The 26314-nt window shown below is 46.8% G+C and overlaps 1 protein-coding gene across 8 annotated transcripts in view; it reads right to left on the reverse strand.

Moving 5' to 3' along the window:
• Positions 1-13057: 13057 nt before the first annotated feature.
• Positions 13058-26314, reverse strand: part of Gab1 (GRB2 associated binding protein 1) — a 110402-nt gene continuing 97145 nt past the window's right edge. For 6 of the 8 annotated variants that reach the window (XM_040734787.1, XM_040734791.1, XM_040734790.1 and 3 more), the window contains 5 exons: positions 21892-21981; positions 20664-20757; positions 20246-20369; positions 17238-17360; positions 13058-14770 (listed from right to left, as the gene is read on the reverse strand). In XM_040734787.1, coding sequence (XP_040590721.1) covers positions 14612-14770; positions 17238-17360; positions 20246-20369; positions 20664-20757; positions 21892-21981 — 590 coding nt within the window. In that variant the 3' untranslated portion in view covers positions 13058-14611. 8 annotated transcript variants of the gene reach the window in all.

Below are 26314 nucleotides of genomic sequence, written 5' to 3' on the forward strand. Positions count from 1 at the left end.
CCGAGGCCAGTCCCGGGCACGGCGCGACTGCCCGGGGACTGGCCGCCACCGTCGCTCACGGCGTGACGTTGGAGTTTCCCTCGAGTGACGTCGGACGCCCGAGAAACAAAGAAAAAGCAAAATCACCGCCGCGAGTTAAGCCGGGAATCGCGCCTCCCTGTGCGTAAGAGCGTGAATGGCGCGTTTCTCCCGGGAGCATCGAAGAAGAAAAACAAAACAATGTGCACTTTTGCCTGCTTACGAGACGTTTGTCAGGTGTGTAGTGCGCGGGGGAGGGCAGAGGCAGGCGGGGGATCTCCGTGAGTTCGAGCCCAGCCTGGTCTGCAGAGCGACTTCCGGGGCAGCCAAGCGGTGGTGGTTGCAGAGAGGCCCCGTCTCAGAAACTCCCGCCGGCGCTGCTTCTGCAGCTGGCCTTGGAGGCTCCGAGGCCGCGTGTCCTCTCCCGCGTCGCCCACCCGCTTCCCACTTCGTGACTCAGTGGCCACCGACGTCCTCAAGAGTTAACTAAAACGTGTTGGATTTCAAGTGTCTTGGGATGGATAACACGCGTGATAAGAATGATGGCTCTAATCAAAACGCTCTGGAAACTCTCACTGCGTGCCTCAGAGCTGCAGTTGTAGGTCGGTTGGCGGGATGCTTGCAGAGCATGCATGAAGACCTGGGCTTGAGCCCCAGCCTGGCGTGATCCGGGTGTGGTGATGCATTCCCTAAATCCCAACTCTTAGGGAAGTGGAGACGGGAGGTCCACAGTTCAAGGTCGTCGTTAGCTACGAGGCCAGGTCTGGACTAAGTGAGATCTTATCTCCAAAAACATTTCTTTTTTTCTTTTCCTTTCTTTTTTTTTTTTTTTGGTTTTTTACGAGACTGGGTTTCTCTGTATTGTTTTGGAGGCTGTCGGTCCAGCCTGGCCTGGAACTCACAGAGATCCGCCTGCCTCTGCCTCCCGAGTGCTGGGATTAAAGGCGTGCGCCACCACTGCCCAGCTCCATTATGCTTTTAAACTACTAGGTTGTAACAGTCTGGACCCCTTCTCTATCGAAAACCCCTCCCTGCCCTGTGGCTGCCCCGCAGTGGCTGACCTCCACGCTTCAGGCAGCCTCAAGATTTGCTTTCCAAATGAATGCCTTGTCCTTGAGCCTCCATTTGAGGCCCTCCCTGTTCTTTTGTTAATGAAACTAAGAACTCCACCAGGAGGCCTGAGTTCCCTGGGATGCTCCGCTGGCTCCCTCGGGACTCCTCTATGTTTCTAGTGACACTTTTCCCCCTGCCTTTTCTTTCTTTAACTGTCAAGAAAACAAACCCATCCCCGTACCCTAGGCCACAGGAAAGGTGGGAGGAGCACCTGGTAGAGGGGAACCTGAAACCCTTTGAGAGGAGACATGATCAATATATGTTGTATATATGTCAGACAGCAAATGAAAAATATTACTAAAGAATGAGTGGTGGCACACACCTTTAAGCCCAGCACTGGGGAGGCAGAGGCAGGCAGATATCTGAGTTCAAGGTCAGCCTGGTCTGCAGAGTGAGTTCCAGGACAGCCAAAGAAACCCTGTCTTGAAAACCAAAACAATACACGATTTAAAAAAAAATTTAAATAAAAAAACAAAATTATGGTAACTGGTCACTTGGCAAAACGGCTAGATCCCCCAGGACTGAGAGGGAAAGCTGGGTGGGGCTCCTGGGAGCTCCAGGAACGGTTTGAGGACAGGGTGCTCTGTGTCACCCTGAGGGCTAGCTGAAGGACAAAAGGGAGAGGCACTGGTCACTCGGGCAGAGAGTGACCCGAACGGGGATGCAGGTGTGAGCAAAAGTTCCCAGAGAAACTTACAGCAAGGGAAGAAGGTCTTAGCACGGATTTTGGGAGGAGGAGGAGGAGGAGGAGGAGGAGGGGACTTTTGGGGAGGGAGCGGGCGATGTCTCATTAAATACCTCTGGCTTCAAGTCCCAGCACTCAGAAGGCAGAGGCAGGTGGATCCGTTTGTGTTGGCGGCCACCTAGTCTTCATTTAGAGACCCTATCTCTCTAGGTCCCAAGAACATTTGTAATGGATGAAACCAGATAAAAATTACAGTGAGCAAAGTAACCAGGGCTCACAAGGGCAAAGGTCTCATGCTCTCCCATCTGCAGAATATGGCTCCCGGGGGACCTGGCCGGTTCCATGGTGAGTGAGGGTCAAACACACCAGGCAGATAGAGCTTAAGTGAGAAGTTTTGCTAGAAAGGGGAGGGGGAGGGGGAAGGAAAGAGAAAGGAGGTAAAGAGACACAGGGCAGAAGAGAAGGGGGAGACAGGAAAAGTCCTGTCTGCCCTCCAGAGGAACAGCAGGAGGGGGGGAGAACGGAAGTGGGTAGGCTTTTTTTGGGGGGGAGGTTCGAGACAGGGTTTCTCTGTGGCTTTGGAGGCTGTCCTGGAACTCTGTAGACCAGGCTGGTCTCGAACTCACAGAGATTCGCCTGCCTCTGCCTCCCGAGTGCTGGGGGCTTTTTTTTTTTTTTTGAGAGCCAGGGCACACACACGGGTGGGTGAGGGGTGGGGCCAGGTTTGCCTGCATTACAACAGATCACCCCGAGTGCCTGCGGAAGTCAGGAATTAGGAAGGGGATGCAGAGGTGGGAGGTGCTTTAAGGGAGGAGGTTAGACCACAGGTGACATAGAGGAGAATACTGGCTTGAGCAAGGAGGAGGGTGCAGAGATAGGGTGGGGTGCCAAAAACAAAGGAAGTATGAATGCCCCATGGAAACCTACCATCCTGTAACAAATAAAAACCATGAAAGGGAAATGGGAGCCGCTGCCCTGCCTTCCCAGCTAGGGGGCGCTGTGCCCCAGGCTCAGCAAGGCCCCCACTCCCAGGAACTGAACAGCTCTGTAGGAGTTGGTCAGGGAGGCCCCAGAGGGCAAACCATTGTCAGTCCTCTTGGGTGCCCAGTAGGTAAGACTTTGCTGCACCACACAGAGACGACATCAAACTAGAATTGACTCTGTGCATCCTGTATGCTGGCTCCATGCAGGATGGTGGGTGTGGCAGGAAGGCATCAGGTGGTCTTAGCTACCCGAAACCCAGGAATCACAAAACCAATCCTCTCACAAAGATGTTCCCACCCAAGCAATTACAGCATGAGTGTAGGCGGGGTGACCAACGCCCCTCTGACAGGATCTGAGGCATATTCCACGGAAGGGAACCTACGCACGGTACTATAAGCCTGGTTGACAACCCTTGATGGAGGGCATAGGTCCCAGAAGGGGAGCAGAGATTAACACTGCTGTTTAACCCAGTCAACAGAGCATCAAACTGCCTTTTAAACATGTACATCTAGCTGGACGTTGGTGGCGCACGCCTTTAGCCCCAGCACTCGGAAGGCAGAGGCAGGTGGATCTCTGTGAGTTTGAGACCAGCCTGGTCTACCGAGAGTTCCAGGACAGGCTCCAAAACAATACACAGAAATCCTAGCCGGGCGTTGGTGGCGCACGCCTTTAATCCCAGCACTCCGGAGGCAGAGACAGGCAGATCTCTGAGTTCGAGGCCAGTCTGATCTACAGAGCGAGTTCCAGGACAGCTTCCAAAGCCACAGAGAAACCCTGTCTCAGAAAACCAAAAAAAAAAAAAAAAAAAAAAAAAGTTAAAAGAGAAACTTTATGTTTTTTGAGACAGAGTTTCTCTGTGTAGCCTGTCCTGGACCTCAGGATGATCTCAAACTCCGATCTTCCTGCCTCTGCCTCCTGAGTGCTGGGATTAAAGGTGTGTGCCACCACCACCCCACAACAGAAAACCTTTTACAACTGTAACTCTAATACAGAATAGTAATATGAATGTATTCCAACTGTCAGAAGGCCTGAAAATTCAGTTTCATCCACAAGAGGGCATGGTCAACCAAATAACAAAGTCCCAGAGGCAGAGCTTCAGCAATGTTATCCCAAGAGAAGAGCAAGTCCTCCCGTAGACCCAACTGAAGTCTCCTTAACACATGTGAAACTGTCCATGATAACATAGAATACCTTGGAAGGATACATAACGTGGATACAGGAAGAAGAAAATGTGTTCACATTTTGAACATGTTGTGACTATAAAATTCATTCAAGACATCATGTAGAAAACATATTTATAGGGAATAATATTTTGTGAATTTCTTTGGACTTACATATGAATTTTTTGAAAGGACTGTGGAGAATACAATATAAAGAAATCATTAAAATGTTTTCACAAAGCCTGCCACTTCATGTTATTAACTTTTTTCTGTTTCATCTTACATTGCTATGTTTTGAGTTGGCAGAGGGTTTTTTTTAATTATTATTAGCATGCAGTATTATATTTTATTATGAAATTTTCAAAGATATTTTTGTTGGTTCTCCTCTCTCTCTCTCCCTGCTCTAACTCCCTTTCTCCTTCTGGTCTTTGCGTCACGTGTGTCCTTTCTTAATACTTTCCTCCTCTGTGATCTCCTTTATAGTCAGTACCTCATAGCCTACGCCCACGCTCACACCTGCAGTGATATATTATTTATGACTTATTACAGCTGGACTGAGAATTCAGAAAGCAAAGTCAGCTTCAAGCCATAGAGATCAGGCAGTGGTAATACACACCTTTAATCCCAGCAGGCAGAAGCTAGGGGGTGGTGGCACACAACTTGAATCCTTGGATTTTCAATTAAGAGGTAGATGGATCTCTGTGAGTCCAAGGCCACCCAGATCTACACAAGGGTGAACCAGTTTAAAAGAGAATTATAGCTCACACCTTTAATCCCGACATGATGGGGGCATTCATTCTCTAGCCAGGATGAGGAGAGGTTTCAGTCTGAGGCTTGGTGAGAGCTGGTGGAGACAGGATCAGCCCATTCAGCTTGAGGTAAGGTAAGGAGCTAGTGGCCAGCTGCTTTGCTTTTCTGATATTCAGCTTAAAGTTTGAACCCCAATATCAGTCTCTGTGTCATTTATTAATTCATGTTATACACATCCACATATATACATGCATACACACACACACACATGAATACATACATCCGAGGTTTGGACCCTTCTGTTAACACTTTCCAGATTTATTTTCCTGTGAATTTCACCTTTTCCTCACAGCTGCATAAAAATTCCATCGTGTGTGTATACTGCATTTTTATTATCCGTTCATCTGGGAGGGCATGTCAGTACCTTCTGCTTGCTGCAAGGAGAGCTAGAAACGTGATCTGTCTCATCTTTTTCCATTTGGTGTGTGTGTTTATTGCGCATGTGCCGCACCACACCTGTGCAGGTCAGAGGACAACTTGGGGGATTTGTTTCCTGGGGACCAAACTCAAGCGGTTAGGCATGTGCCTTTAATAAAATCTATTTATCTCTGCGGCTTCTGAAGTCTACAAGAAAGCACTTCGGAAAAAGCCTGGATCGGCAGTTAAGCAAGAAAACATTAAAACTCCTTGTTTCGCCGGGCAGTGGTGGCACACACCTTTAATCCCAGCACTCGGGAGGCAGAGGCAGGTGGATCTCTGTGAGTTCGAGGGCGGGCTGGATCGATAGTCTCCAAAACAATACAGAGAAACCCTGTCTCGTAAAAACCTAAAAAAAAAAAAAAGACTCCTTGTTTCTTCGATGATGGTTAATAAGTGTTTGTTAATTATATAGGTTTGTCATAACAGTAAATATGATGACTGCTGAGGTTTTTGTTTTCCCTGCCTGGCCTATGCTGTTTCCCTAGAGAGGACCTTGATGCTGAGCTCTCTTTAGAAGGCTGACCTTTGTATCTCCTGGAGTATTCTGGACACAAGTAGATTTTAGCCAATGGCAACTCACTAGAAAGGTGCCCTGGTTTGGAGTCCCTCAAAAATTGAGACCCTTGCAGACCTGAGTGGAAGTAGTTATACCATCCCGCCTTAGATCAAAATGCTTGCCGGTACCCTTCTCCGGCTGGGTTCCAATGGCAGCTCGTCTCATCAACCCCTTCCTTAAAACGGTGACAACGGTTTCTTCCCAGAGTGACTTGATTACTATCATTAAAGGCTGTTGTTAACTGATCTGCCTATGCAGTCAGCGGTGACTTAACTCCTGGTTCCCACTACTGCCCCAAGTGTGCCAGGAATGAGATCTTTACAGCAGAGATGCCTCTTATTCTAAGGTGCATTCAACCACAGAGACAGCCATTGTCTTAGGGTTTCTGTTGCTGTGAAGAAACACTTGGAGGCTGTCCTAGAACTAGCTCTTATAGACCAGGCTGGCCTCGAACTCACAGAGATCCGCCTCCCTCTGCCTCCCGAGTGCTGGGATTAAAGGCGTGCGCCACCACCACCTGGCCCACAGCAACTCTTATAAAGGAAAACGTTTAATTGGGACCTGCTTATAGTTCAGAGGTTTAGTCCATCGTCATGGTGACAGGACATGGGAGTGTGCAGGAAAACACAGTGCAGGAGAAGGAGCTGGGAGTCTACATTTTGATCTGTAGGAGGCAGAAGGAGACTGTGTGTCATACTGGCCAGACTTGAGCTTAGAAGACCTCAAAGCCAGCATCCACAGAGGCAGTCTTCTTCCAAGGCCACGCCTACTCCCGCAAGGCCACACCTCCTAATAGTGCCACTCCCTATGGGGTCAAGCTTTCACACCAACTCTAGGGGGCCATACCCATTCAAACCACCACAGCCACCCCAACGCCCTTCACACTGAAGAGCAAGCCACCAGAGTCTCAGGATGTGACTGCATTTAGGGGCAGCTTTGCTGTGGCACAAATGTGAAAAGTCCCCACAGGCCCATGGGTCTGAACACTGGTGTCCAGTTGTAACGTTGTTTTGGAAAGTTATGGAAACTTTGGATGGCAAAGAGGCCTGAGGACTCGGAGTTTGATCCCTGGATCCTACAAGACGGTAGGAAGGAAACAACATGAGTTCAGTGCATATGTACAACACACATTAATTAAAAACACACATACAGCTGGGCGTTGGTGGCACGCGCCTTTAATCCCAGCACTCGGGAGGCAGAGGCAGCCGGATCTCTGTGAGTTCGAGGCCAGCCTGGTCTACAGAGTGAGTTCCAGGACAGCCTCCAAAGCCACAGAGAAACCCTGTCTCGAAAAACCAAAAAATTAAAACAAAAACACACATACATAACTAAAAATTTGACAACAGAATTCCATACTCAGCAGGAAGCTGTGCCCTACTCAGTAACAAGCCAGTCACCTACATTCTTTTTTATTTGTTTTGTTTTTGGTTTTTCTAGACAGGGTTTCTCTGTGGCTTTGGAGGCTGTCCTGGAATTCACTCTTGTAGACCAGACTGGCCTCGAACTCACAGAGATCCACCTGCCTCTGCCTCCCGAGTGCTGGGATTAAAGGCATGGACCACCAACGCACAGCTTTCACCTATACCCTTAGAATCCTGTTTTAGCTCACTGGAGAAATCAATTCAGTGATCCCCGGAAGATAAAAGTTATGGCCGGCAGAAGTGGAAATACATTTCACTGTCAGTGAACAGTTTCAGAAATTCATCAAGAATAATTCTAGGAGAGAAATGAAAATCAAAAAAACAATGTTGAACCAAGTAATACATTTCCAATAAATTTTGAAAGTACTGCTTGTCACCCATGTAAGGGTTCTCAGCTTCATGATGTAGTGTGTGCCGAGGACTCCACAAGTTCTCAATATGGGGGAACCTCTTCCCAGAAATTTAGAATTATTAACTTAGAATGTTTAAAGTGAATCATGAGTGACAGTTGCAAACACAGGTGTGAGTGTGCATGTGTGTGTGTGTGTGCGCGCGTGTGAGAACCAGAGACACAGAGATTGAGATACTGAGGGAAACAATTAATATTGTGATCTAGAGATTGTAATTCTGGAAGCCTATCAGCCAACAGTTTAAGTCACCAGAGCTCACAAACATGTCCTTTTCTAGTGAAGAGCGTATGTCAACCCTTGACTAAGCAGTTCATCTCTAACAGATGATATTGAACCTAAGGAAAATCTGGAGAACATGCACGTTGTGTGATATTTTTGTTTGTATTCTGACAAAGCTTGCCCGGAGACCAGAGGGTAGAGTCAGCCACTAGTTAACCATAGAAGACGGAGGTGGTGGCTCGCACCCTTACTCCCAGCACTCAGGAGGTGGAGACAGGAAGTGACAAGGTGTGGGGGAGACAGGACCTCAGCCTTTTGGATGGAGGAAGGAGACATGCGGGAAGCAACTGTCATCTGCTCTTGGTTCTCTGACTGCCCAGGTCTTTACCCTGGCATCTGACTCTGGCTTTTATTGATTGAGATTAATTAGATTAACGCTTCCGATGAGTTATATATTTGAAGCTGTAGTAATGCATAAGCAAGTGTAGAAAGACCATAAATAAGGGTTGTAGTCAGATGACGACAGGCTTCCATCTTGTCAAGTCATGGTGTCTACAGTGTCCATCTACACCGTGGACATTGCAGCTAGTTCACAGCTTAGTTTTGTTTTGTTGGTTGGCTGTCCTGGAACCCACTGTGTAGACCAGGCTGGCCTCAAACTCCCAGAGATCTGCCTGCCTCTGCCTCCCCAAGTGCTGGGATTAATGGTGCATGCCACCACTGCCCACCCTGTTGCTATTTCATAACTGTAATTTTGCTACTGTTATGAGTTATAATGTAAACATCTATGTTTTCCAATACTCTTATATGACCCTTGTGGAAGGATAGTTTGACCCCCAAAGGGGCCATGGCCCACAAGTTGAGAACCACTGTTCTAAGAAACAGGGAGGGGCTGCTGGCCTGTGGTGGTGACGTCTTTTTAATCCCAGCACTATGGCGCTTGGGAAGCCGAGGCGGGGGTAATCTCTGAGAGTTCGAGACTAACCTGGTCTACAGAGTGAGTTCCAGGACAGACTTCAAAGCTACACAGAGAAACCCTGTCTTGAAAAAAAAAAAAAAGAAGAAGAAGAAGAAAGAAAAAAGAAACAGAAAAGGAACAGCCAAGTCAATGTTTCTACAGTGCCAAAGATTCCACAGTTATTCAAATAGCAACGTGTTTGATCAGAATGGATTAGATAAACAGAGTCACATTCACTGTTTATAACACAGTATGCATGCATGCATGGAGTAGTTAGTATTTCTGCAAAATATAAAAATACTAAAAATAAGTAAATACTAAATAAAAGGGGAAAGCTTGGGGCCACGGTACCCATTAGACATCCCAGTATTCAGGGCAATAGGAACATGTGTTGGAGACTAGCTTGAGGGACACAGTGTATCCTGTTTCAAGAATTCCCCAAAACAAAACAAAAACGAAACGCAAACACTAGCATTCAGTTTAAACACCATGGATAGCTGGCCGCAATGGTGCACACCGTTAATCCCAGCACTAGGGAGGTAGAGGCAGATGGATCCCTGAGCGTTTGAGGTGAACCTTGTCTGCATAGCAAATTCTAGGACAGTTGAGGCTACATAGAAAGACCCTGTCTCAGACAAACAGCAAACAAGCAAAACCACAAAATAATTGAGCTGGGCAGTGGTGGCACACACCTTTAATTCTAGCACTTGGGAGGCAGAGGCAGGCAGATCTCTGGGAGTTCGAGACCAGCCTGGTCTACAGAGCTAGTTCTAGGTCAGCCAAGGTTATACAGAGAAGCCCTGTGCTGAAAAACAAAAACACCTCAACATACATAAATAATTCAGAAAAAATTATGACTTTAATGTACAATTATAGCACTATTTCTATACAAATTACTCCATAGTTGAACACAGTGCTACACACGTATACATATTTATGAAGATATACGTATTGTGTATATATGCATATACATGTATGTATATACATAGAGACACTCTCATGATAACTTTATAGAATTCTTTAAAATACAGTAGAAACAAATACAATGCAGATGAAAAATATTTTTTTGCAGCTTAGTCAATGATGACTTCTGTGGGTTAACAGCTTCATTTCTGCTTGAATTTCAGTTTTTTTTTGTTTTTTGTTTGTTTGTTTTTTTTTTTATTTTTCGAGGCAGGGTTTCTCCGAGGCTTTTGGAGGGTGTCCTGGAACTAGCTCTTGTAGACCAGGCTGGCCTCGAACTCACAGAGATCCGCCTGCCTCTGCCTCCCAAGTGCTGGGATTAAGAATTTCAGTTTTTGAAAGCAGAATTGTGCTTTGACATCCAAACCTTTGTAGGATCTTACAGCTTACAACATCAAATATAAGAGAACAATAATTCTCTTATTACCACTTTGTTTTTTTATTTTTTATTTAAATTAAAAACAATCTTATTTTACATACCAATCCCAGTTCTCTGTCCCTCCCATCCTCCCGTACCCCCACCAGCCCCCCATCCACTCTCTAGGGAGGGTGAGGCCTTCCATGGGGGGTCATCAAAGTCTGTCACATCATTTGGGGCAGGGTCTAGGCCCTCCCCCATGTCTCTACACCGAGAGTATCCAGCCATAGGGAATGGGCTCCCAAAGCCCATTCATGCACTAGAGATAAATGCTGGTTCCACTGCCAGAGACCCAGGCCTCCCAAAGGACACCCACATTCGGGGGACCTGGTTTGATCCTATGCTGGTTCTCCAGCTGTCAGAAAGGGGTTCCTGTGCTCCTACTTGCTCAGGTCAGCTGTTTCTGTGGGTTTCCCCAGCATGGTCTTGACCCCTTTGCTCACCACTCCTCCCTCTCTACAACTGGATTCCAGGAGTTCAGTTCAGTTCTGCTTCCATCAGCTACTGGATGAAAGCTCTATGATGGCATTTAAGGTAGTCATCGATCTTATAAGGGATGGGCATTTAAGGTAGCCATTGCTTATATTCTTATTTGGGGTCATTCTTGTGGGTCCCTGGACATGTCCAGAGTGCCAGATTTCTCTTTAAACCTATAATGGCTCCCTCTATTCAGCTATCTCTTTCCTTGTTCTCCTTCTCTATTCTTCCCCGACTCAACCTTCCTGATCCCTCATGTTCTTCTCCCCTACCTCCTTCCTGTGCTCCCAATTAGCTCAGGCGATCTTGTCCCTTTCCCCTTCTCCGGGGGACCATGTTTGTCTCTCTTAGGGTCCTCCCTGTTTCCTAGCCTCTCTGGGGTTTACCACTTATCTTTGAATCGACCTAATTTCAGCTAACTCTGAAGATTCATAGGAAATTTGTGGGTTTTTTTTTTCTTCGAGACAGGGTTTCTCTGTGGCTTTGGAGGCTGTCCTGGAACTCGCTCTGTAGACCAGGCTGGCCTCGAACTCACAGAGATCCACCTGCCTCTGCCTCCCGAGTGCTGGGATTAAAGGCGTGCGCCACCAACGCCTTGATTCTTAAGTAATTCAGTGTAACCAGAGAGCTGTAGATCTAAAAGCAGTACTTTCTGAAAAGCCATGGAGAGAGGAAACAAAAATAGTCATAACTGCTTTGAAACTGACCGACAGGAAGAGTTAAACTGCTTTTATACATAAGGGTGTTTCGCCTGCATAAAGTCTGTGTACTGCGTGTGTGCAGTGCCGTCAGGTCAAAGAGGCTGACGTGAAGGTGCTGGGAATTGAACCCTGATCCTCTGGGAAAATAACTAGTGTTCTTAACTGCTGAGCCATTTCTCCAGGCCCAGGAAAAATGGTTTTGAGACAAGGCCTTAATGCAGCTCAGGCTGGCTTTGAACTTGTGATGTTCCTGCCTCCACCTCGTGAGTGCTGAGATTACGATTGTGCCACCATGCCCAGTGGCCCCATTTACGCAGAGCTGGAGACTGAATCCAACGGAGTACACGGACTAGGCAAGCACTCTAGCAGGTTCCTACTGTGCGGCTTTAAAGTAAGGATTTTACTTCTGGGCTTAGCATACATCATTGCGTTTGAAATCTAAAACTACGTTCATGGTCCACACAACGCCCTCTCCTAACTTTTCCACCTGTGTCTTAGGGTTTGAGTGCTTTGGGCATCTCAATGAGCGTGGCTTTCATTTGGAGGCTTTGGTACAGAACACGCAAAAACTCACTCAAGGTGTGAGCCTCTCTGCGTTACTAGCAATGTGTTTAATTCTATTCAGATACCTAGGAGCAGAATGAGTCCTGTGCTTCCCTTCTTTTCCTGCATTGTTCTGTATGCCTGGGGTCAAAAGAAGTGAGAAGAGGGAGGGGTCCTCTAGAACTGGAGCTACGGACGGATGGCTGTGGATTCCCACCCAGGAACCCGAATCCATCACGCCCTGGCCCTCTGCAAGACTCACAAGTGCTCCAACCCGAGCCCTCTCTCATGCCCTCTACCTGCCGTGAACACACACATTCAAAGAGAAGAAGTACTTTTTTTTTTTTTTTTTTTGGTTTTTCGAGACAGGGTTTCTCTGTGGCTTTGGAGGCTGTCCTGGAACTAGCTCTTATAGACCAGGCTGGTATCGAACTCACAAAGATCTGCCTGCCTCTGCCTCCCGAGTGCTGGGATTAAAGGCGTGCACCACCAACGCCCGGCGGAGAAGAAGTACTTTTTTTTTAAATTTATTTTTATTATATGTGCACTGGTGTTTTGTCTGTATGACGGTGTCAGATCTTGGAGTTACAGACAGTTGTGAGCTGCCATGTGGGTGCTAGGAATTGAACCCGGGACCTCTGGCACTGAGCCATCTCTCCAGCCCCGAGAATATATACTTAACAACAAAAATTTTTAAATGGACTTTTAAATGTGTATGGCTGCTTTCTCTACATGCATGTCTGCACACGCGTGCGGTGTCTCGTGGTCAGAAGAGGGCGTCGGATTCCCTGGAACCAGAATGACAGACAGCTCTGGGCTGTCATGTAGTGCTCAAACTGAACCCAGACTTCAAGAGCAGCTTTTAACTGCTGAGCCATCTCTCCAGACCTCGTATGTATTTTCTTCACACTTGTTATTTGTTCTCAGAAAAATTATAAAACAACACACACCAAACTCGAACAATCTGTTTTTTTTTTATTTATTTAAAAATCCACCTCAAAGTTCAGTTCTGGGTTTTAGTTTTTGTTTAAAAAGAAGCTAACATTTAAAAGCATCCAATGCCACTAGTCTACAGTTCGTCTAGTTATGAACACTTAGCTTGTGGACACGGAAAACAAGCATTGCACATGGATTAGGCACAGTACTGCGGCCACTGGGCCAGAAATCAGGGCACACTGTGTACCCAGGCAACAGTTAAGAGGTCTGAATGGAGGGAGACAAGCCTCGGCCACGGACATCCTGCTCTGTGTCCCCTCCCCAAGCCATTAGCGAGTCTCAGATCAATGCATAGAGATTGTATGTAACTTGGGCAGACGGTGGACAACGCTAGCTGCTTTCCGAGTCATACGGCAAAGCCAAGACAGACAAGTGCAATTACGGTGACACTAATTCATGGTCTGAACATCCACGCCAGACGGTGTCATATACAGGTGACAGATGCGGGCACCATCCCTCTGCTGGATTCAGAGATCTGGCTGGGTGGTGTTCACCACGGCAGGATTTCACAGCACAGCACGGCTTCAATGGTTGGAGAATTGGGCAGTGAATACAAATCACAATACAAAATTCTCAATTCATTTACTCACAGAAGCAACAGGTGCTACATACAAGAATCACTTAACACGACGGTTTAAAATGCAGATATAAAACATTAATTGCATAGGGATTTAAATATAAGGCCAAGAAGAATATTAAGTAAAAAAATTATAGAAAGGGCACTACGGTGTCAAAGAGAGAATTTCATTAAGAGTAGCAACCTTGAATTACTGTCCACTTAATTCAAAATCACAATATGCTGCTGTAACCGACCGTGAATGCCAACTGTTTCAGTAACTCTAAACCAGTATTAGGATTAACAAAAACCTAACTGAAGCGCTTTGTCTAAACCTGATCAGTGTTATTAGCACGTCAGTGCCCTGTATGTACCTGATTAGTCGTATAATCTACCTTTTGCAAATAATGTCTAATGCATGAGAACAAGTGTAAGAGCAGATCATCGACCCATGCTGTGGGTGACGAGCGGGCTGAAGAGTGTAACTAGCGTCAGTCTCTCAAAGGTGCAAGACCCTGCCCAGCAGGACCTTCATGCAGTGAACCAGAAACACTGTACTTAACAACAACAACAAAAATAACAAAGCTCTACTGTTAAAACCTAAGTACACATGAGCCAAAGAACTAGGTCTTGACACCAGTATATACATTAGCCCCAGTGTTTTGGAAAACAACGAAGGAGAAGTCCAACTACATCCTCTAGTGAAAGCTAACACTTACCACCTTTAAGGGAAAAGTGAATTTGTGAGCCTGCGTCCCATTTTAACGGTGTTAGCCTGTAGCTTCGGCTGGAATTTCCAGAACTAAAAGTAGCTCGTTTCATTAGTATTGTTATATAAAGTAGTGTGAGGAGACAAAAAAAGAACTCCCAAGGGAATTCTGTTAAGGTACATCGGGAAGACCCAAACCAACGTTTTCAGTGAAAAAGTGCATCAATAGTAATACTACAGGTGTGTTAACTAGGGACAGATGTTTCCCTGTGAACTAAAGCACTATTTCCCCATGTATTTACACATTACAAATTCAATACCACACAGCACCATTTACAATCCAATTTGCTTGAGTGCGTCTGAGGGGTCCTCGCCTCTGTCCCTGCTTGCTTGAGGCGCTAGGAGAGAGCAGAAGCGTCGTCACCGGCACGGGGCATTTATGCTTTCCTCGGTTCTCGCTTGTTCCCTTGTTCGGCAGTGGCAACCGAGTGTCTTCACTTTACGCTCTTGGTGGGAGTTTCCGACTCTGTGGACTGCCTCCCGTCCGTCCAGGCTTCCCGAGTGCTCTTCAGGGCCAGAGTTTTCTGCTGGTCCACCACCACGTAGTCCACCCTCTCGTCAGCCATGCTGCTGCCCGAACCACTGTTCTTTTGCTAAAACACAATGAAATCCCCCCAAAGTGCCATTTGTGAGAGTGCTTCTGAGCAAAAACTTTAAATAGAAACTGGGCATGGTGGTACCTAGCCCTTGGGAGGCTTGGATAGTTAGGTGAAATCTCATAATGAGATCAGCCAGGGCTACATAGTGAAACCCTGCCTGCCTCAAACACAAACAAGCAGACAAACACAGACATATGCATTTCTGAAATTACAAACAAACAAAAGGAAACATTGCCCCAGCTTAACTGTATTGTCTGCCCCCTCCCTAAGTAACACGCCCATCCCAGATGAAATTCACAGAAAACCAGGTTCATCTAAAACGCAGAGCCTGGAGTCTCTCTTTGGCTTACATTTCACCCTCTGAGGCCTGGATCAGCACCACACCAACCAGCTGCTTACTCTTAGCCCTAAGAAAAGTAATATTCAAAGGAAAACAAACTACAAAGGGTCATGCCCCTGTCTCCAAATGCGCAGCTAGTTGTGAGGTAACTGAAAACACAGTTGGTAATGCTCTCTGAGGCTCACCAGACAGCAAAGAAATAGCTAAGGTTTGAGGGGAGTGCTGGGGAGGGGCATGCCTCTGTATGGCAAAGGCCTTGGCCATGAACGTGGAGTGATACAGTACAATGGGGAGGTGTGAGGGGGAGGCAGAGAAGGAGGGATGCTGGGGGGAGGGAAGGAGGGATGCTGGGGAGGGGGAGGGAAGGAGGGATGCTGGGGAGGGGAGGAGGGATGCTGGGGAGGGAAGGAGGGAAGCAGGGATGCCGGGGCTAGGGTGGGGTGACTGGAAATCCTCTCCAAGGAAGCTGATGTGGTCCTAGAGTAGTAATCTCAACTGGCTTCTGGTAAGGGAACTAGAGAGCTTCACCAGGAAATTCAGGTCCTCAAATTTCAATTCTGGATTTGCAATACAAACGCATAAATAAAAACACCTGCTACACCAGGAGGCAAGCCATAAAGAATGTGGGCTAGCAGAAACGGTAAACACAGATCCCAGCCTTGGAGACTTCAAATACTGATGTTTGACTTCAAATACTGTATCAGACTACAAATTACGTGCAGAGTGTTAATGGGTAAGTCAGAAAAGGCATTAAACATACAAGTAACACAAAGGGATTAGAATCAGTTAAAGTGAATCAAACAGAATTCAGAGGTAAATATAAGATAATCAAAACCAAAACAAAAGCCGGGCGTTGGTGGCACACGCCTTTAATCCCAGCACTCGGGAGGCAGAGGCAGGTGGATCTCTGTGAGTTTGAGGCCAGCCTGGTCTACAAGAGCTAGCTCCAGGACAGGCTCCAAAACAATACAGAGAAACCCTGTCTCGAAAAACAAAACAAAACAAGACAAAAAGAAAAAACAGAGAAAAAAACGTCAACAACAACAACAACAAAAAGAACTGAGAATTAGCAAATTTGGTGATAGAGCTAAAAATGATCTAAAATTACAGACACCATAGGACAGAAAACTGCGAAGGCGTGGAATAGGAAGTGTACTGTGTGTTCACTGGCAGGTGTAAGGAGATTAGCAGGGAAGCAACGTGTAAGGCTGTAGTGACGGACTTTTCGGGAACCGAAAGAAGTTACGGATGGGGGTGGGCTGGGGGGGGCAGCAGGAGCTCTGCAGAGCGGAATCAGTGAAAAGAAGTCTCTGTCTACACACACTCTCACGGAACTGCAAATTCAGACAGGAAAGACCCGGAAGCAGCCAGCCAGACTAACAGGACATGTACAAAGGGAACCTTCCTTCCACAGACAGTGGGAGAGGCCCCATCGAGAACTGGCTTCAGTAGCTCAACTCCCTGCCAGTCCATGACAGTGTCCCGTCCAACACGGTAAACAGAGCCTTGCTCGTTCTGTTTTTTTTTTTTTTTTTAACGAGACAGGGTTTCTCTGTATTGTTTTGGAGGCTGTCGGACCAGCCCGGCCTCGAACTCACAGAGATCAGCCTGCCTCTGCCTCCCGAGTGCTGGGTTTAAAGGCGTGTGCCACCACTGCCCGGCTGAGCCATATTTTTTTTTCTTTTTCTTCCTTCCTTTTTTTTTTTTTTTTTTTTTTTTACAGAGGGTCTCGTATGTACCCCTGGCCATTCTGGAATTCACTATGTAAACCAGGCTGGCCTCAAACTCAGAGACCCTCCTGCTTCTGCTTCCTGAATGTTGGGATTAGAGGTGTGATTACCACAATCAGCTAAACCCTATTTTCTCCGTTCTAAAGAGAGTGAAAACATGGGTCAGCTTTGTAGTTTGTTAAATATTCATTTCTACACTGACCACAATAAACAGAAAGCGAACAACTCCCACCCCTACAAAGGGAAGAACAAGCCTAACATCTTCACATTCCTGTTGCTTGTGACTTAGGAAACAACAGTCGCTAAATTTTAATCAGGTCCCCAAAAATTCCCCAAAGAAGACGGTCTATCTAAGTGTGCTTGAACCATCTACTGGGAGCATCTTACTTACCTTCCGAGGTGGCGTGGATTTCCCAGAATCTAGGTCTAGATCTAAGTATTCGACTTGTTTATCTCCTTTGGGCTTGATCATAGAGCTGCTCCCTCCATCAAGGCTGTTACTGCCAAAGAGATTCTGAAAGCACAGCAGAGCAAACATTCAGGAGACACACTCTCCCACACCCCAGCTTCTTTCCCTGGGGAATGGGGAAGGGTCACTGTGTGTCTAAGACTGGTCTTAAGCTCCTGGGCTTTAAACTAAACTTAGTTAAAGCAAGACTTAGCCTGAGGAGAGCCAGCCAGTAGAGGAGGCTGTCATATTTCTCAGTGGTGCAGCTAGCTACTGGTAAGCATCCCTTGCTCAAGCAACTAACCCCTTATCTGTAGTCATGCAGGCAACCCATCTCAGACACACACACACACACACACACACACACACACACACACACACACACACGCACGCACGCACGCACGCACGGAACTAGAGTAATAATAAAACTACTTAGACATCAAGTCTCAGATGGCTGCAAAAGCTGAAATAAACATTCTTTTTTGTTTGTTTGTTTTTGTTTTTTGAGACAGGGTTTCTTGGTGTATCCCTGGCTGTCCTGGAACTCACTCTGTAGACCAGGCTGGCCTTGAACTCACAGATCATATGCCTCTGTTTCCTGAGTGCTGGTGAGTGTCACTATGCCTGGCTTGATGTCAGTATTTTTAAATGAAGGATGCTGGGTAAAGACTAAGACAATTTAGAAGATTTGTATATGTGTCCAGCTCAATTACAATTTTTACAGTGAGGGACCCTCATATGTCTTGCTTTTAAAGGATGGGAAGATCTGGGAGGAGTTGGGGGAAAGGAAGAATATGACCAAAACATACTGCATGGAAAATTTAAAAATAAATATCCGCATTTAATGTTAATCTACTTAGAGAAAAATAGGTCAGAGTATATTAACTAAAGGGTAAGGATTATGATTCCTCCTATTTTTTTACTTAACGCCCCCCACACTTCCTTTCTCTTGGCCTGATCCCAATTAAAATGGCTTGCAGCCCTTTTTCCTAAATTATGAAATTATGAAAAAAAAAACAAAACCCCTGCAATGCACAATCACAAATTTTCTTTCCTCTGAAGGGCGGCACTCTCAACTTGAATGGCGGTAACACTCTGTCTGAAGGTGGCTGACGCAAACACACTCACATTTCACCCTGGCTGGGGCAGTTATTACAGAATTAAGAAGCTATAAAAGGGATTCGTAGGTTCCTAGTACCTGCACAGTTAATTCCAGAAGCTGTTCCTCAGAGAACTGTCAGCACTCCCGGCCGAACTCCATGTCTAGTTAACAGTAGAACTGGGCTTTCTTTTCATCTTAAAGTGGGGCTGAAATTTGGCTTCTAAGAGGAAGTCTGTGGGCTCTTGGTCCAGTCTCCGTGGGGAACAGCCCATCCCTACACTAGATTTGCACCCAGAACCTCCCCCACACCGTCCTTAGAGGAATTCCAAGATTCCGAGTCTCATGATAAGCATTCTGCACATTAAGTAACAAAATAAAACAATAGTGCTGGTTGTTTTAAAGCTCGTAAGAAATATACAGAATTGATTGATTTTTTTTGTTACTACCTAACAGCATTTATGGCAGCAGTGTTAGACCATGACTCCAATTTTAGGTGACCTATTCAGCGTTCATTTAATGAATATGTGATTTGATCTTCACATGTAAATCAGATGTGGCATGAATCTGTCCTAACTTTCTAGAGACTATTAGTTTATTTTTAACACTGATTTAATAAACCCAAGATCATGTTAGAGCATGTGAGTTTCCATGGCATCCCATCAACACATTGTGTTCCAACAGCTAAGAGTTCCAAGGAATCTTAACATATCATACTCTTTTCTGATGAAGGGCTGTGAGGGCCACTGAGTCCTGGCAGTTGGCAGCATGGGGAGCTGGAAAGGACACAGTTGCCTTTTCAGTTGTCTTTGGCACAAGGCTATTTCCACTTGAGTCATTAAAAAGAAACTGTACATGTATGTGTTTGCATGTGGATATGCACAGATGTGTGCAGGTACTCATAGTGTCCAGCAGAGGGCACCAGATCCCTTGCAGGTAGCGCTACTGTTGTGCACAATCTGCAGTGGGTGCCGGGAACTGAACTCCGGTGCTCTTAGCTGCTAGGTCACCTCTCCAGCCTCAACTTGGGCCACTGTGGCTTATTCGGATATTTTAAAAATTCATCAGCTCATGTTTATTTGGGCATATCAGGCAAATCAAAGTACTTTCCTGCCTTAATGTCATAAGGTACACACCATTCTTAGTCTTATTTCTTCAGTTTGACTCCTTACTGCAATGTCTTTCTTTCTATTCTTCCCTTTCTTTACCTAACTGAAAGATCACCAGAGACCTTCTGCATAAGACAATTCTTCCGGGAGCCTGGCATAACCTGGGCTTGAGGATTTCATTGTGACACACTGCTAGTGTGTCACAAACATAAGACACAGCTGAGAATATTTTAAATGAACTATTGCTGTAACCACTAACGGCAAACCCCTAGAGTGTGGATGTAAAATTCTCTTCCAAGGGCGATGTGTGGGAGGACTTGATCTTCACAAAGGCACTACTGAGATGGTGAAATCTTTATTTCCGTCACTGAGCCATGTCCTGAAGAGGGTGTGAGATCTTGGCTCTTTCGCACTTCGGGATACAGGTAACGAGGCCTGTAGCTCTGTCACAGCCATGTGTCACCACAGCCCCAAAGCAACAAAACTGAGCAACCCCAGACACTCTTAACACTCTTGCGTGTAAGTGGGCTGTCTGGGGACGTCGTTACAGCGGTGCAAAGCCAACAGGAAACCTTCACGTTTCCCCCAGTGATTTACAACTGTAAGGACAGAACAATTTGACCGTGGCTGGTACTAGACTGTGACTGTACTTAAAGAAGTGGGCAGATGATGGTAAGACCGGTTTAGGACGGACCGGTTCGGCAGCTCAGGTGGGGAGAGAGGAACATGAGGGCTGCACCTACCGGATCTTCGCTGGACAGATTTGGGTTCATGGGGACGTAGTTTTCTTCGCTGTCATGGGAGTCGCTGCTCGATGTCGTGCTGTGCACAGAGTCAGGTCGAGGGGACAAGGGGAATCTAGAGGAGCTAAGGACAGACGTGATCATCATGAATGCTAGAAACAGCTGTTAACTCACTCCTGTATAAAAATAAGCGGTAACAATTGTTCTCTTAAAAAATATCCCTTAGTTTGCAGTTACATATTGGACATTTTTATTATAACACATTTTGACTTTGTAGAACCTTGGCGGGGGGGGGGCTTCTCTAGGCTGTTGTCTGACCTGTTGCCCTTGAATTAGGCGTTTTATAAAGCTATTTCATAAAACAGACTATTTTAATTGCCCCGCTATCCAAACTCCGTGTCTTCGGCAAAATACTTACTCCCGAGCGAAGCTCCTGGTGATGGGAGATCTGACCGGGGCTTGTAGCTCTTCCCACTCCGGCAGCGGCTTTATTTCCAGAGGTGCCGGCTTGGCTAGAAAGAAAGAGAAGAGAAGGTCTGGGCACACAGGGCCTGGAAAAGCAAACAAGACCCTCCCAGTCTCTCAGTTTGCACTTGGTAGGCAGACGCCGTCTTACGAGAACAGGGCCTGCAGCGTCAGAGCCAAATGCTCAGTGACAAAAGCTAAAGCCGTGGATGCACACGGCCATCAGCCCAAGGTCCATGATGAGCTACTCCGTGCTGTCTCCCAGCGAAAACACGCACCTCATAGATACACGTTAAATGAGAATGTACAAGTGTGGATTCCTTTCAGGCTGCTGGGCACTATCCTCATTAATCCATTGTCTTACACATTTCATCTTCCTGGGATCCAGCCATCTATGGGGAACATACTCCCCACTACCGAAGCATCAGTGTGTAACAGCACAGGTAAAAGGATGTGTTGAAAGGACTGGAAACCCGGCTACCCCCCAAACCAAAAGAACCATCAAAAGTTTCCCCCAGATTTCCGTACTGTTTGTTCAAAAATATGTGGTCTTAATCAACCATCTTATAAATAACCACGGGAGTACAAAGCAGTCATTTCAAAGCTACAGGTCACAAAGGCTCACAGCTGAAGACAGTTACCGAATCTGAGTTAAGGGTTTTGCCTGTCTATCTCCTGAAAATAGACACCTGCAGCATACTGGCTGAATGGCGGTGCCTTATTCTTCACGTTCCCTCATTTACTTTTATTTTACACAGGAAGGCTCAGCTGCCAGTTTCGAAGTCATGCCACAGCAAAGACATTGAAACTATTCTTTATTCCATTTTCAGAACAGAAAACATACACACATGAAGACAGGAGACAATTGGGACTCACAGCAGCCCGGTAAGCAAAAGTAAAACAACGGGCCGCCGCCGCCTACAGCGTTAAGGGGATATCGTGGAGATAAGGCTGACCACAGCGGACAGGTAATCAAATACCCCCCTTGGTGCCGCTGCCTGTTGGAATGAACAGGCTCACTGGGCATCTCCAGATGTACTACTCTCTAGAAGCAACACACTGGGAAGCAATTTGCAATAGCAGAACTTCTAGAGCTCCCTTTTCCTTCGATTCTGTCTTTCTTTCGTAGGAAAAAAAGTATAAAAATAAACAGATTCCCAATGCCCCATGGAAGTACATACCCTTTCTTCTTGTAGCAAAGTCAGCTATGGTTTGTGAGTCAGTTCGCTCTAAACCATGGGGTTTGGGTCTTAAAATTTTAGGACTCTGACCTAATTGGTAAAAAGAAGACTCTCTTTATTATAATGTTATTTTTAAATTGAAAAAAAAAATGGATTCTGTTAAAAAAAAAAAAGAAGCCACAGAGCCACATGCAGAAATGCGAAATACTAGAAGCACAAACAAAAACTTGCTAGTAAAAACCATTCCAGTCTCGAGGGCCACGATTCATGCTCGGTGCAACGGGGCAGAGGACTCCGCAAGCTACGAGTGATGGGTGCGGGGTAGTGTAAGGGAGACGACCAGCTGCTTAGTCTTCTTTGCTTGAGGAAAGGGAGGGAGGGCATGTACCATGCGAGTGAGCGCTTCCTCTGCCGTGCCTTAGGGAACTAGACAATGCAGCCTCAGCACTGGGTTCTCCAGCACTCTGATTTCTCAAAGCACTCCGGATTCCATGATCACACACAGAGCCCGTCCACTCACCTCAAGCAGAAAGGTGCTCACAACCGTTCTTAGATGGGGCTTGTTACTACTCTGAGTATATGGACATGGCGTGGACGTGGTCACCTGGACACCAAAGACCACTGGCACACATGGAGGGTCTGCTATGGAACCCTCCAAATGGCTCTGGGAGTTATCCTCGGTTTGTCGCTGACCCAGTGGCCGTCAGAAGGGCCGACGGTAGCTTTGCTTTCCTCCTGAATGTTTACCCTCAGAACTCTCAAACAAACTTTTGTTTGTTTGTTTGAGACAGGGTCTTCCTACTTAGCCCTGGAACTCATTATCTAGACCAGACTGAACTCAAACACATGGAGATCCGCCTGCCTCTGCCTCCTGAGCGCTGGGGATTAAGGAAAGGCACAAGCCACTAGGCCAGGCTGTACTCTCCAAATCTTACCTCTTTTTGGTTAATCTGCGGCTGCTGTCTTCCTACGGTTTCTCACATTTCTGTAGCTCCATACTTCAACTGCCTGTAACTGCTGTCCAGTATTTAATGGGTCACACCTCCAAGCCAACTGCCTAAGCAGGGCCAGCACAGGGGTTCAAAACCCCGGGGCTATATGAGAAGCCTGGCTCCTCTGAGTAGTCGTGTCTGGACTAAGCACACTAGGGAACTTTGAAATGAGAGGCATGAACATAGAAGGAATGGGTAGCCCAGGGGGAGGAGAGCCTGTGTGAGGTCACCCAGGGGGAGAGAGCCTGTGTGAGGTCACCCAGGGGGAGCAGAGCCTTGTGAGGTCACCCAGGGGGAGGAGAGCCTGTGTGAGGTCACCCAGGGGGGGAGAGCCTTCTGAGGTCACCCAGAGTGAGGAGAGCCTGTGTGAGGTCACTCAGGGAGAGGAGAGCCTGAGTGAGGTCACCCAGGGGGAGCAGAGCCTGTGTGAGGTCACCCAGGGGGAGCAGAGACTGTGTGAGGTCACTCAGGGGGGGGAGAGCCTGTGTGAGGTCACTCAGGGGGAGCAGAGCCTTCTGAGGTCACCCAGAGTGAAGAGAGCCTGTGTGAGGTCACTCAGGGGGAGGAGAGCCTGTGTGAGGTCACCCAGGGAGAGGAGAGCCTGTGTGAGGTCACTCAGGGAGAGGAGAGCCTGAGTGAGGTCACCCAGGGGGAGGAGAGCCTTCTGAGGTCACCCAGGGGGGGCAGAGCCTGTGTGAGGTCACCCAGAAGGAGAGCCTGGGGGAGGAGAGCCTGTGTGAATCCTACCTGGAATCCTACCACGGCTGGTCTACTTGCACGGTGCGTCTTTCCAACTGCATTTAAACTATTCCATGGGTATTGCCTTCACAACTAGGACAATTCTCGTTTGTTACGATACATAAAATATAACCAGGCACCAGGGAGACAGTTCACTCGGTAAGGGCTGTGCAAGCTCCAGGGCCCGATCTCTAGCCTTCAGGTGAGACCCAGGCAGAGCAGTGCGCCCCTGAAACCTCAGGGCTGAGGGGTGCAGGGTGGGAAGTCGGTGACACAGGAGGATCCCCGAGCTTGTTGGGCAGCTCAGGGTTCAGGGAGAGACCCCACAAACGACGTGGAGCGTGACTGAGAAAAACACCCCACACTGACTCACTGACTCTGGTCTCCATATACTACATTGATAGAGGAGGGGAGGAAAAAAAAAATCACTGTTATCTAGAAAACATTTGCCTCCCAGAAACCAGTGTGCTCAGCGCACTGCCACAGGCCACGCTTGCCTCAAACACACAGGTGCGATCCCTTTTGAAAAGCCCTGCACACCGATGGTATCCTCAAAGGTAATGCCCACATAAACCTGATGATGCTATACGGGGGCTCTCTGAATCAGCCCATAACAACACAGCCTGCATTATTACTCTCCTAAAGCTATGCTAGTATTCCTAATGGGCACCCCCAAAAATCAAGGTGAAAGAAAAGTAACTCCCAAGGTCACTCTTGGCTAATTTCAGCAGGTAATTAAGGCAGAGTTCTGGGAAAAACAAACAAACAAACAAGCAAACAAACAAAAACGTTTGTACTTGTTTTAACAGACTCAGTGTAAGGAGGAATGCAATAATGTAATAACGGTAATTATTACACAGGGGAAACTGTTTCCGGCTAGTAAGGCTATGCTGTAAGAATATGTTCCATACTTACTTTCCTTAGTTCATATTATCCCCAGTCTGATTTTGGATTCAAACACTAACTCCTATTTATTAAAATTGGAGAAGGTTAAGCGAGGTTAAGAGCACTGGCTGGCCCTGCAGAGGACTTGGGTTTGACTCCTAGTACCCACATGGTGGCTCACAACTGTCTGTAACACCCGTGTCAGTGGATCTGATGTGTCCTCAGTCACTAGGCATGCACTTGGTATACATAAAGTTTGAAAAAGAATCTTTAAAAAAATTAGTTACGGTACTAGTATCATTCATGCAGTCTTCAAGTATTTATCAACTTATTTATACAGTTTTAGAGAAATCATGTAATTTTTTAATCCTATTCAAAAGTTCTTCAAGGACTCACTTTTTAAAAAAAGTATAGTGACATTTTGTTTGCAATCTAACAAATAAAGCTTGTCTGAAGATCAGAGTGCAGAGCCACACACCTAGTTAAGAGCTAAGCTACCAGTTAACTATACTCTAAGCCACTAATTAGCCACATAACTAAGCTACTAGTTAGCCAAAGAGAACAGGCAGGGGTGGCCACACCTTTAGGACCAGCATCTGGGAGGCAGAGGGAGATGGATCTCCTGAGTTCAAGGCCACCCTGGGCTACCTGAGAGTGAATCAGTCTAAAAGAGAAACAGAGCTCACACCTTTGATCTCAGCAGTTGGGATCACACGCCTTTAGTCCCAGCACTAGAGAGAAATATCCGACAGTCTCAGGGAGCCTGAGGTTAGGTGGAGAGCACTGCAGTCTCAGGGAGCCTGAGGCTTGGTGGAGAGCACTGCAGTCTCAGGGAGCCTGAGGTTAGGTGGAGAGCACTGCAGCCTGCAGTCACTCTGACAGGATCACCCCTCTTTGGTCTTAGCCTTGGTAGAGGTGGCCTGGCTGCTTTGCTTTTCTGATCCTCAGCTTGCACCCCAATATCTGTCTCTGGGTTTTTATTATTTGTGCTACAAATAATCTATTAGAGCAATAAACCCCTATGCAAATAGACACGGCTAGACAAAAAGCGGAGGGATTACATCGCTGGTGACTAACCTCTGGAACGACACGGAGGGTGGGCGGGCCAGCGGTTAAGCAGGAGCCTTGTGTGTGATGGCTTTACTTTCTGTGACAACCAATGGACTATCTCATAAAAGTTGCCCAGACTTCACTCGATTGCCTTTCTGTTTTAAAAGAACAGCTGCTGGAGCTGTTCTGCTCTACGCTTCTGGTGACTTCCACGCTTTCCGGGCATCTCTTGCAATACGCTGAAAGCGCTGCTTATTCAATGCATGTAAAATCTGGCTCGGAACAAACACTCCAGGACAGGACAGTGAACCCTGAGCTACTGCTAAATGTGCAAAGCGCCGGAGGCACGAATCGTGTGTCTGGCATTCACAGCGCCTCCGTCCTTCTCCAGCTTCGATCAGTCGGGAGCATCTGAAAAACCGGCCAGTACTATACACTGTGACAGCTGATGTCTCCAGCTGGGGCACAGACAAGACTAGACTGTCGCTTGTTTGTCACAGACGCTTTCAAAGAAAGCAGCCCCAATAAACCAGTTAGCCGAGACTCCAAGAGGAATCAAGCGCATCTGACAAAAATCAGGATTTCTTATGAGACAGCTAACAAGAGACACTGAAGTAACAGCTCAAGCAATCTATCGGGTGTCACTGAGCCGGCAGCTAAAATACTCACCCGTTGCTAGGAACAGTGAGAAGCCTCTCATGGCCAAATGAGAAACAAGCTTCCCAGCACACATATTCAAGATAAACTTAGTCGTGACA

Source organism: Mesocricetus auratus, unplaced genomic scaffold (genome assembly GCF_017639785.1).
Source record: "Mesocricetus auratus isolate SY011 unplaced genomic scaffold, BCM_Maur_2.0 Super-Scaffold_100041, whole genome shotgun sequence".
Taxonomy (NCBI): domain Eukaryota; kingdom Metazoa; phylum Chordata; class Mammalia; order Rodentia; family Cricetidae; genus Mesocricetus; species Mesocricetus auratus.